Source organism: Delphinapterus leucas, chromosome 4 (genome assembly GCF_059928025.1).
Source record: "Delphinapterus leucas isolate spDelLeu-1000000601 "Yukka" chromosome 4, BTC_Dleu_Yukka2, whole genome shotgun sequence".
Classification (NCBI taxonomy): Eukaryota; Metazoa; Chordata; class Mammalia; order Artiodactyla; family Monodontidae; genus Delphinapterus; species Delphinapterus leucas.
In genome coordinates, this window is record NC_143132.1 from 58,757,914 (window position 1) to 58,770,276 (window position 12,363).

General features: G+C 39.2%; 1 protein-coding gene and 1 long non-coding RNA gene across 2 annotated transcripts in view; one reads left to right on the forward strand and one right to left on the reverse strand.

Moving 5' to 3' along the window:
* Positions 1 to 12,363, forward strand: part of TMPRSS7 (transmembrane serine protease 7) — a 42,362-nt gene that overhangs the window by 16,318 nt on the left and 13,681 nt on the right. Inside the window, exons 8-9 of the mRNA XM_030760817.2 lie at positions 7,864 to 7,970; positions 11,115 to 11,251. Of these exons, the coding sequence (XP_030616677.1) occupies positions 7,864 to 7,970; positions 11,115 to 11,251 (244 nt within the window). The remainder of the gene's footprint in view (positions 1 to 7,863; positions 7,971 to 11,114; positions 11,252 to 12,363) is intronic.
* Positions 10,890 to 11,785, reverse strand: LOC115802341 (uncharacterized). The gene is made up of 2 exons (XR_004022771.2): positions 11,526 to 11,785; positions 10,890 to 11,270 (listed from the first exon to the last, which is right to left on the reverse strand). It is a non-coding gene; the product is annotated as an uncharacterized LOC115802341 (long non-coding RNA).

Below are 12,363 nucleotides of genomic sequence, written 5' to 3' on the forward strand. Positions count from 1 at the left end.
ATATTGTCTTGATTACTGTAGCTTTGTAGCATAGTCTGAAGTCAGGGAGTCTGATTCCTCCAGCTCCGTTTATTTCCCTCAAGACAGCTTTGGCTATTCAGGGTCTTTTGTGTCTCGATACAAATTTTAAGATGATTTGTTCTAGTTCCGTAAAAAATGCCATTGGTAATTTGATAGGGATTGCATTGACTCTATAGATTGCTTTGGGGAGTATAGTCATTTTCACAGTATTGATCCTTCCAATCCAAGAACATGGTATATCTCTCCATCTGTTGGTATCATCTTTAATTTCTTTCATCAGTGTCATAGTTTTCTGCATACAGGCCTTTTGTCTCCCTAGGTAGGTTTATTCCTATGTATTTTATTCTTTTTGTTGCAATGGTAAATGGGAGTGTTTCCTTAATTTCTCTTTCATATTTTTCATGATTAGTGTATAGGAATGCAAGAGATTTCTGTGCATTAATTTTGTGCATTGATTTCTGTGCATTAATTTTGCAACTTTACCAAATTAATTGATTAGCTCTAGTAGTTTTCTGGTGGCATTTTTAGGATTCTCTATGTATAGTATCATGTCATCTGCAAAGAGTGACAGTTTTACTTCTTCTTTTCCAATTTGTATTCCTTTCATTTCTTTTTCTTCTCTGATTGTCATGGCTAGGACTTCCAAAAATATGTTGAATAATAGTGGTGAGAGTGGACATCCTTGTCTTGTTCCTGATCTTAGAGGAAATGCTTTCCGTTTTTCACCATTGAGAATGATGTTTGCTGTGGCTTTGTCATATATGGCCTCTATTATGTTGAGGTAGTTTCCCTCTATGCCCACTTTCTGGAGAGTTTTTATCATAAATGGGTGTTGAATTTTGTCAAAAGCTTTTTCTGCATCTATTGAAATGATCATATGGTTTTATTCTTCAATTTGTTAATATGGTGTATCACATAGATTGATTTGTGTATATTGAAGAATCCTTGCATCCCTGGGATAAATCCCACTTGATCATGGTGTATGATCCTTTTGATGTGTTGTTGGATTCTGTTTGGTAGTATTTTGTTGAGGATTTTTGCATCCATATTCATCAGTGATATTTGTCTGTAATTTTTTTTTTTTGTAGTATCTTTGTTTTTGGTATCAGGGTGATGGTGGCCTCATAGAATGAGTTTGGGAGTGTTCCTTCCTCTGCAATTTTTTGGAAGAGTTTGAGAAGGATGGGTGTTAGCTCTTCTCTAAATCTCTGATAGAATTCATCTATGAAGGCATCTGGTCCTGGACTTTTGTTTGATGGAAGATTTTTAATCACAGTTTCAATTTCATTACTTGTGATTGGTCTGTTCATATTTTCTATTTCTTCCTGCTTCCGTCTTGGAAGGTTATACCTCTCTAAGAATTTGTCCATTTCTTCCAGGTTGTCCATTTTATTGGCATAGAGTTGCTTGCAGTAGTCTCTTAGGATGCTTTGTATTTCTGTAATGTCTGTTGTAACTTCTCCTTTTTCCTTTCTAATTTTATTGATTTGAGTCCTCTCCCTCTTTTTCTTGATGAGTCTGGCTAATGATTTACAAATATTTTTTATCTTCTCAAAGAACCAGCTTTTAGTTTTATTGATCTTTGCTATTGGTTTCTTTGTTTCTATTTCGTTTATTTCTGCTCTGATCTTTATGATTTCTCTCCTTCTGCTAACTTTGGGTTTTGTTTGTTCTTCTTTCTGTAGTTCCTTTACGTGTAAGGTGAGATTGTTTATTTGAGATTTTTCTTGTTTCTTGAGGTAGGCTTGTATAGCTATAAACTTCCCTCTTAGAACTCAGTTTTCTGCATCCCATAGGTTTTGGATCATCGTGTTTTCATTGTAATTTGTCTCTATGTATTTTTTTAATTTAATCTTTGATTTCTTCTGTGATCTCTTGGTTATTTAGTAATGTATTGTTTAGCATCCGTGTGTTTGTGTTTTTTACTTTTATTTCCCTGTAATTCATTTCTAATCTCATAGCATTGTGGTCAGAAAAGATGCTTGATATGATTTCAATTTTCATAAATTTACTGAGGCTTTATTTGTGGCCCAAGATGTGATCTATCCTGGAGAGTCTTCCATGCGCACTTGAGAAGAAAGTGTAATCTGCTGTTTTTGGATGGAATGTCCTATAAATATCAATTAAATCTATCTGGTCTATTGTGTTATTTAAAGCTTGTGTTTCCTTATTTATTTTCATTTTGAATGATCTGTCCATTTGTCTAAGTGAGGTGTTAAAGTCCCCCCAATATTATTGTGTTACTGTCGATTTCCTCTTTTATACCTGTTAACAGTTGCCTTATGTGTTGATGTGCTCCTATGTTGTGTGCATATATATTTATAATTGTTATATCTTCTTCTTGGATTGATCCATTGATCATTATGTAGTGTCTTTCCTTGTCTCTTGTAACATTCTTTATTTTAAAGTCTATTTTATATGATATGTTTATTGCTACTCCAGGTTTCTTTTGATTTCTATTTGCATGGAATATCTTTTTCCATCCCCTCACTTTCAGTCTGTATGTGTCCCTAGATCTGAAGTGGGTCTCTTGTAGACAGCATATATATGGGTCTTGTTTTTGTATCCATTCCGCAAGCCTGTGTCTTTTGGTGGGAGCATTTAATCCATTCACGTTTAAGGTAATTATTGATATGTATGTTCCTATGACCATTTTCTTAATTGTTTTAGGTTTGGTTTTGTAGGTCCTTTTTCTCTCTTGTGCTTCCCACTTAGAGAAGTTCCTTTAGCATTTGTTGTAGAGTTAATTTTGTGGTGCGGAATTCTCTTAGCTTTTGCTTGTCTGTAAAGCTTTTGATTTCTCCATTGAATCTGAATGAGATCCTTCCTGGGTAGAGTAATCTTGGTTGTAAGTTCTTCCCTTTCATCTCTTTAAGTATATCATGCCACTTCCTTCTGGCTTGTATAGTTTCTGCTGAGAAATCAGCTGTTAACCTTATGGCAGTTCCCTTGTATATTATTTGTCATTTTTCCCTTGCTGCTTTAAATAATTTTTCTTTGTCTTTAATTTTTGCCAGTTTGATTACTATGTGTGTCAGTGTGTTTCTCCTTGGGTTTATCCTGTATGGGACTCTCTGCACTTCCTGGACTTGGGTGGCTATTTCCTTTCCCTTGTTAAGGAAGTTTTCTTCTATAATCTCTTCAAATATTTTCTCGGGTCCTTTCTCTCTCTCTTCTCCTTCTGTAACCCCTATAATGCGAATGTTGTTGTGTTCAATGTTGTCCCAGAGGTCGCTTAGGGTGTCTTCATTTCTTTTCATTCTTTTTTCTTTATTCTGTTCTCCAGCAGTGAATTTCACCATTCTGTCTTCCAGGTCACTTATCCGTTCTTCTGCCTCCATTATTCTGCTATTGATTCCTTCTAGTGTAGTTTTCATTTCAGTTATTGTATTGTTCATCTCTGTTTGTTCTTTAATTTTTCTAGATCTTTGTTAAACATTCTTGCATCTTCTAGATCTTTGCCTCCATTCTTTTTCCGAGGTCCTGGATCATCTTCACTATCATTATTCTGATTTCTTTTTCTGGAAGGTTGCCTATCTCCACCTCATTTAGTTGTTTTTCTGGGGTTTTATCTTGTTCCTTCATCTCTTACATAACCCTCTGCCTTTTCATCTTGTCTGTCTTTCTGTGAATGTGGTTTTTGTTCCACAGGCTGCAGGATTGTAGTTCTTCTTGCTTCTGCTATCTGCCCTCTGGTGGATGAGGCTATCTAAGAGGCTTGTGCAAGCTTCCTGATCAGAGGGCCTAGTGGTAGGTAGAGCTGGCTGTTGCTCTGGTGGGCAGAGCTCAGTAAAACTTTAATCCACTTGTCTGCTGATGGGTGGGGCTGGGTTCCCTCCCTGTTGGTTCTTTGGCCTGAGGTGACCCAACACTGGAACCTACCTGGGCTCTTTGGTCGGGCTAATGGTGGACTCTGGGAGGTCTCACCCCAAGGAGTCCTTCCCAGAACTTCTGCTGCCAGTGTCCTTGTCCCTGCGGTGTGCCACAGCCACCCCTCTCTTCTGCAGGAGACCCTCCAACACTAGCAGGTAGGTCTGGTTCTGTCTCCTATGGGGTCACTGCTCCTTCCCCTAGCTCCCAGTGTGCAGACTACTTTGTGTGTGCCTTCCACGAGTAGAGTCTCTGTTTCTCCCAGTCTCCTGTCAAAGTCCTGCAATGAAATCCCGCTAACCTTCAAAGTCTGATTCTCTAGGAATTCCTCCTCCACCAGGTCGGGAAGCCTGACATGGCGCTCAGAACCTTCACTCCAATGGGTGGACTTCTGTGGTTCTCCATTTTGTGAGTCACCCACCCAGCAGTTATGGGATATGATTTTACTGTGATTGCGCCCCTTCTACTGTCTCATTGTGGCTTCTGCTTTGTCTTTAAAGATCATGTTTCTCAATGGAAATCATGTAAAAAATAATTTGTGACCTGTAAAATATCTTTGCATTTAATAAAAATGACGAAGAACTGCATGACCTAAGTAACAAAAATATTGACTCAAGTCATGATAAAACCTTTTCTGCACAAGAGTTAATTTTATCATCCTCAATCCTTCTTAGTGACTGGTTTGATTTCCAAATCTACTGAAGAACAATCAATTCCCTTCTCAAACTCACTTCTAGCTGAGTTTTTAAGGTCTTATTTATCTGAGAAGGATTAACTCTTGCTCCAACTTAAAGCTCGATTCTTCTCCCAAGTTCTCCTGTCTGTTCAACAAATGTTTGTTGAATGTCTGCTGCATGTCAGTCACTGTACAGGGATGCCTAGTAGCAAGGTTACCAAAGTCCTTCTCTCACAGAGCTAACAGACTACAGGGCAGAAAGGAGATATTAAATCAATAAAACCAAAAAAGGACTTTGTGGTTATAATATGTTGTCTACATTTGTTTAGTACTTCAGTGTTTTCAGCACACATAATTTTATTTGCTCTTCAAAGCATACCTCTGATGTAGGAGCAATATTCTGGTCGTTTTATAGATAAGGAAACAGAAATGGGGACAAAGCATTTGCCAGAGGCCACTCCAATAGTAAGTGACCCATGTAGGATTAAAAGGGATCACGCCCCCTCCATAAATAAATTCAACAGCCTCTCCGTTTCTGGGCTCCTAAAGATGTTCAGCTTCCCTATCTGTCATAACATTCACTTATCTGAACATTCATCTCCCTCTCTCTTCCTTCTTTTTGTTTTCCAAATAATCAGTTTTGTTTTAGAGTCTTAGAAGAAAAAGTAAAGCAGTCCCTTGAGTTGTTTTATCACAGATGTCATCAGCCCAGCACCACCGAGTTAGGTCCACCAGACATAAGCAGGGATCACTGTGGGCCATGCAAGTTCACCTTCTCATATCACACAGGAAATAGATGGGATTCCCCAGAAGGGAGCCTCTCTTCCATGCTTCTGTGGCAAGCATATTTGCCAAAGAATTTTCCAGTGCTCATCTGAGGTGGGTTCTTGTGTTGTGTGTACACGTGTACACAACCAATGGCAAGTTAGGGGTGACCAAAAGTAAGGTATGTCCTGCATTTTGTTACCACCACTGACTAGAGAGATATTTAAATACAGCAGGTCCAGATCAGAAGAATTCCTCTTCTTACTTGGTTAAAGTTCCCAAAACAAAGGTACAGCATTGGGCAGTGGGAACAGAGAGTACAGAACATAGAGGGAAATAGCGTACTTAGTAGTTTCACGTTTCTCGTTCATTTGTTGAAATAGCTTGCAATACTTTGTGAAACTGCACCTCATCCATCCATTTATCAAGGACGGTAATATCAGTAGAGTCTCTTGGCCAATCTGAGCACAAAAGTAGAATAGTGTATGATTCTGTGGCAGCGGAATCAGTGTGCAAGGGGACATATTTCCTTTCACTGTGGAGAGGCTTTTTGCTTGGGGTGCATATAAATCCATTTTGTTTCAGCGCTCTGGAACTCAGTGAAAATGCCCAAGCAAGCTTCTTGGTGGAGGATTGCATTGGAATATATTCTCATGCTATAAAATTTAATTGATTCCTTAAATATACTTACTATCTTTCAGTTCACATCTTTTTTCTTTTTTTTAATGTGAAGAAATAACCAAATGACAAGAGTGAAAAAAGTGTGATATGTGTTCTCATGAGCCTTGTGAGTCTTATGGTGAATGAAAGACAGTCCTGTTCCTCTGGGGTTCCCGACATGGGTTTCCAGGCAGTGCTGAGAAAAGGGAGGCCTTCAGAGAAATGCAGGACTGGTTTGAGTTTCTGGTCTGCGTTGGGAAATTTGCTTGTCTTTGGTTAGTCTAGGTTTCCTCTTCTATAAGATGGGAATCATACTACCTGCCTAACCATGTTGTTATGTTTAAATCGGTCATAAAGTGCCCAATGCATTTCCTCTCAAAGGTAGACTAAGGCGGGAGAGGAGCTATATTTAAACACAAGTTAGAAAGAAGCACACCATACAGCAAAGAAACTATAACATATAATATGATGACATAACTGAAAAACCAAATGTCTGTCAGAGCAATAAAAGTCAATGGACAAAACTCATCTGTTAAAGGGATAAGACAGTAGGATTGAATTGCAAAGTATTACCTAAAACTGAACTGTATGTTGTTTTTAAAAGACAAAATGAATTTAAAAAGTGATTTAGTAAAGTTGAAGATAAAAGGATGGGCAATATCATACTAGGCGTATGTAAACAATCAGAAAGCAAGGATCACAACCTTAATGCCAGACAATGCTGGAATTACGGCGTTCAGAGGGAAAAGGAAGGCAATCTGCAGTGATAAAGAGGGCGATCCACATAACGATCTAATTACTACAATTATTTATGCACCAAAGGATATAGCGTTAATACTCGTAAAACCTATATGTAGTACAAAGAGAAATGGAGAGTGCTTCAATAAGAGATTTTCCTTTCTCTTGGTTCATGACAGAGACAGTGGGGGACAATAAGTAAGGCTAGGAAGAGTATTAAATCATACAAATAATGAGTTTGGTAATATATATAAACAGAAATTACCCTTTTAAAAAAATGACCTTGGGGCCTTCATAAATTTGATCCCAACAAAATTGTTTGTAAATTAAAAAATTAAAAACTATACTGCAATAAATCATCTGTTATCTAACTCAGATAGAATTTAAAACCTTGAAAATAGGGAAGCCAAAATTCTGCTCCCTGGAAATGTAAGAACTCTCTCTTAAATAATTCCTGGGCTAAAGTGAAAATTAAAACAAAAATTATGGCATATCAGATGTGATGTATGTGCATGTCATACAATGCCACAACAAGGCCAGTTGCATTGCGTGTGTGTACGTGTGAGTGTGTGTGTGTGTATGCGCTCACTTGTGCACGTACCACATAAGTAGCTGCTTCCCTTGTTTGATCTCTTCAGAGACGATGTAGGGATGACTCAGAAACTTCTGAAATACCAAGGTTTAATATGAAGAGGATGCTGATTCATTCCTCCTTTATCTAAAGAATAAGAATAGTGCCTTAAACAAACTGTCATTATTGTCATCTAAGGAGGAAAGTGTGTAAACTTGCTAACAAGTGGGTGTTTTCAAAGTTAAGCTCACTTACTTGGAGGAAACTGAAACCTAGAGGTGATCTAATGTATCTATCTCAGCTCATCACACTGGGGCATCACAGCTGCTCCTTGAGCACAGGGTGGGCTGGGGAGGCAGCTCACTTCCCTCTCTGTTGTGCTCTCCTCTTCAGGTCAGTTTGTTCAGGGGAGCTGGTCTACCCCACCAAGGGCCACAGGGCACAGAGAATAAAATGCCCTTAAAATAGCAAGCCCAAGAAATGAGTTCTGAGTAACAAAATCTTAGTCTGAAACATATTCTTCAATTGAGTCATTTTTCTGACTTACGTTTGTTTTTCATAGACTCCCCTATCAACTCTTGGCATAGCACTGAAATTCCATAACTATTCAATAACCAAGAAGAGTATGAAAGGCTGTGACCATGGATGGTGGGAAATTAATGAGCACATGTAAGTGGTTTCCATATGTGAAGAATCTAATGAAAAGCCTCACCCAGTAGTTCAAAGCCTTGGATTCCTTTCCCCCAGAGAGTCTGCACTTTACTATTTACAGACAGGGGAACTGAGGACTACAGGAGTTAAATAACTTGCTCAAAGTCACTCAGCTCATAAGAGATTAACCCAGGATTCAAGTCCTTATGGCTCCCAAGTCCCTGTTTCCATAACTGCTCTGTACTGCTGGGCTATGGATGTACATGCTCCATACTTTACAAAAATAATTGGCAGAAAAACCATTGCAGCCATGGAGGAAAATAGTAAATAGAAGTCCTGATGATTACGAAAGCTAGAAACCATTAGCCAATTCTGTTTAGTAGGAGAAAGAAGCTGAGAGAAGTTTAGGCACCTGGGCTTCCTGAACTGATCTAGAAGGTCCTTACTCTCTCCCTTAATTCATCCTTTAGCTGTTGTTACTGTTTACTTGCTTCTAAAGCTATAATAGGTCTTGTATTAAAAAAAAAATACAGGATGCCCTGTCTTTGCCAAATAGCTTCTCAGTTTACTTTAAGGAAACTTGTGAAGTTAGCCTGAGGGACTTGTCTGCTAATTCTTTGCTCACAGCTATTCCATGAATGAAACCTTCCCTTTCTAAATGATTTTCCTGAACAACCTTCTTTGATTTCATTTAGACTCTTAGATGACTTGCTAAATGGTCATTGATCCTAGAATCAATGACTTGGAATAGAATCTCCCTGATTTAATGGTTTTCTTGGATCCATTATTAACATGTGGCTTGTACTCCTTTTGGGAGTATTTTTGAATCAAGCGTCTATTAAGTAGGAGGCAGAAGACCTAGGTTCAAATTGCAGCCTTGCTGTTTAGTAGCTACATTAACTAGGACAAATTATTTAATCATTTTGTCAGTCTGTAAAATGAGGTAATGAGGTGGGGTTTTTCGGTAAGAATTCAATGAAATGATGCTTACCACACACCAGAACGTCTTAGCTATGATTAATATGATTAATAGGATTGCTAAGGAAATGACATTGGATGCATAAATACTATGGAATGTGCCCCAAGGCTTTAAAGATACTGCATTTTGGTATTTAATTAGAGGTCCAGAAAACAAATCTTTACAAATCTATTGTAAGCTTGTATGCTTAAGATAAAGCAGTGCTTTGAAAATGAGATGCTTTTTCCCCCTAAGTAGCAACCCCTGCCACCCATGATGTATTGCTGCCAAAATATGAATAGTTTCCTCCTGCAAATACCAGGAAAGCTCTCTGCCCTAAATACTTTCCCTGAAGGACCAGCTCTTCATTTTGTCTTGTGGGTTGGCTGAAATTCTATCAGATTCTTTTGATACTAGTTGTACCCATGGGATTTAAAATGCCAGCCCTTCCCATTATCCGTCCTTTTCATTAGAAAGGCTCTAATTGAACTAATTCCTGGCACCTTGCTGCTAAGATTAGCCTAAAGGCTTTGGGTCTGTCATGCAGAAGGGAGAAAAAGTAATGCTGAGACCAGGAAGCCTAGTGATCCTGAATTCAGAGAACACAGAGGTGGAGTATGAGTGCTCAGGGCAACTAGAATGCAGTATACAAACCTGAAGAAATGGACAGCCTTCCTAAGCTTTTGTCCAGCAAAGTTCCGGAGGGCAAGGCTGTTGGTGCATTAGAAAGTGCTAGGGTTTAGTATCCGGTGAACTGGGTCCTAATGCTGCCTCTGCTTACTAGCTATTTGAACGTTAACGAATTACTTCACCTCTTTATGTCTCAGTTTTCTTACCTGTCACGTGTCTGCTCATGTAAACTAACACTTGCTGGGCTTCTCCAATCTCTCGCTTTATTTTACTTTCATTTCATAAACCACCACTATGCCCCATTACATACTGTCCCCCTGTAAACTCCAGCCCAAGCATGGTTTCATGCTTGACCCCTTTCCTCTTAACTCCTCTTTAATGTCGAAGTGAGGCTAATCTTTGCAAGAAAACTCTAGTAAATATTAATGGAGAATTCCAATAAAAACTATGAGATACAGATAATAATCATCATGGTTTTAGAATGCAGGCTTCTGATCCCAAGGTGACCAACTAGAGTAGACTCTGGCCCCAAGAGCTTGACTAGGCTTTCATGCACCTCTCAGATGCTGGCTTCCGCTTAGCCAGGTGGCCACCTGCAGCTGCTGTCTCTTCCTCATATCCCAGGAGCTGGTCTATCCGCCGATCAGCTCCTGAACTTCAGCCAATTGCAAAAGATTCATCCTGAAATATACGTGAATGCTTTGAACTGTAAAATGATAGGTTATCCCCGTGCTCTTCACACTGAATGCCAACATCTGATCCATGAAATGTGTGGTTCCCAAATGCTTTGGGGACCTGGAGTGATGGGCATTCACAGATTCCAGTGGAGGACGTCCCCCTTCAAGCCTAGTGTCTACTGTTTCCCTTTGAGAAACAATAGACACCTGGGAAAGTCTTGCTTACACAAGGCAGAAGCCTGACTCACCATGGGGCCCCAGTGTAATTGTACTTCATGTTCCACTAACGGCAGTGCTCATGCAAGGATTACTAATAGGAGGGACATTTTCTCCTAGGTGATGCAAAGCAAAACCAAGGTAGGGGAATATTGCAGACAGACATCACTATTTTGAAATTTTGCCAGGGACAAGCCCTGAAGTGCATATCAGAGTTCAATTTGGATTGAAGGATTGTTGTCTTTTGCTTTAAGTGTTGCTGGAGTTCTCTGCATGTTTTCAACCTGAGTTCATGGGTTCCACTCTGCCCCACAGAGAGGTTTGCGGCCAGAGTAGGCAGTTCTTTTTTTTGTTAGGCAGTTATTTATGTTCAAAGAAGAGAGAGGCCTAGGAGAATTAAACCTGTATTTCTTCTAATTATAAGTATTGGTGAGGAAAGCAACAGGTGACAGTTGGTAGTAACACTATTGTTTTATTTAGCAGAGGAGAAAATCAAGGGGACAGAAGTGACTCAGTGGCAATCACTTAGCATAGGATGGATAACTACCATCAGCTCTACCATAAGCATCTCCGTTTATGAAGCTCAAATGACCAAAGTATCAGTGAATTTGCTGTTGACAGAAGACAGGAATGCAGTTGACGGGCCCTCATGCTGTGTGTCCCCCTACCCTTGCTCCTCAGGTACTGCGGCTCCTACATGGATCACCAGACGATTTTCCGAGTGCCCAACTCCTTGGTTCACGTTCAGCTTCAGTGCAGTTCAAGGCTTTCGGACAAGCCACTTTTGGTGGAATATGGCAGTTACAACATCAGTCAACGTAAGCCGGGGATCAGCCCCTTAGAAAACCGTAATGAAGGGTTAAACAGAGGCTAACACTTTATGACTCTAAGCGTTGAGAATTTAAGGAATGAAAACTGCTTCTTTATTTCTGCTATTGACTAGTATACTTTTATAATAATATTTAAATAACTACATAGTAGGAACAAAATATATGATAAATACTACATACAATTATGTATTTATTATGCTGGAGTTTAAATTATAGAAGAAATAATATCGTTGTTTGTTACAATTGAAAAATAGTTTCTTACATGATTCCTGAAATATAGGACAATTTCTTGATTCATTGTTCTTCTTGCTAGCCATAATGTTTTGTAAATATGAGGTTTACGCCAACGTTTGATGGATCGGAGGGCAGCAGCTGCAACTCACTGTGGCTTCTGATGCATAGAAGGGCTGGTCTTTCAAGGAGAGTCCAAACAGCAGCCTGCAGAGTGTTGAACTTCACACTGAGAACTGCTGGAACAGTGGCCAGGAAGCGGTCAGCAGAAAAGGCAATGTCCGAGGGAAGTCATTAGTGCTGGAGAGAGTAGATACTGACTCAGGAAATTCTCAACCCGTTTTTTTTTTTTTTTTTTTTTGTCTTAAAAGGTAGCCTCTGAGGTTTAATAATCTAATTGTATTTTTTGTAGTAGAAATTAAAATATATGACAATTCAAATAGGAGACTTTCATCTGTATTCCACCTACAGTCGCTTCTCCTGCCACTGGGATGCCACTCTGTGCTTGGAGAAACAGTGATTGTGTCTCAACCCATTTTAAAAGGGGGAAAGTAAGAGTTGACCACGTTAAGTCCTGAGAGAAAGCTCAGTTAGACCCTTCCTTCTTTGCCAATGCTAACATACCTGCTTCTGGATTCAGAATTATTACACTTCTGAATATCAGAATATTATAATTCCCATCAATGATACAGGTAACTAGTAAGCCATCTTATTTTTAACTCTTATTTCAAACCGTGAGTATTTCCTAGGAGCTCATGCTCTCCATCGTGTGCCGTTGAGTTAGTGGTTGACCTGACCATGCACCTTCCCCATTCTTTTGCACGAAGCACAGGCTAGGTAGCTAATAAAGAACAGAAATTTATTTCTCA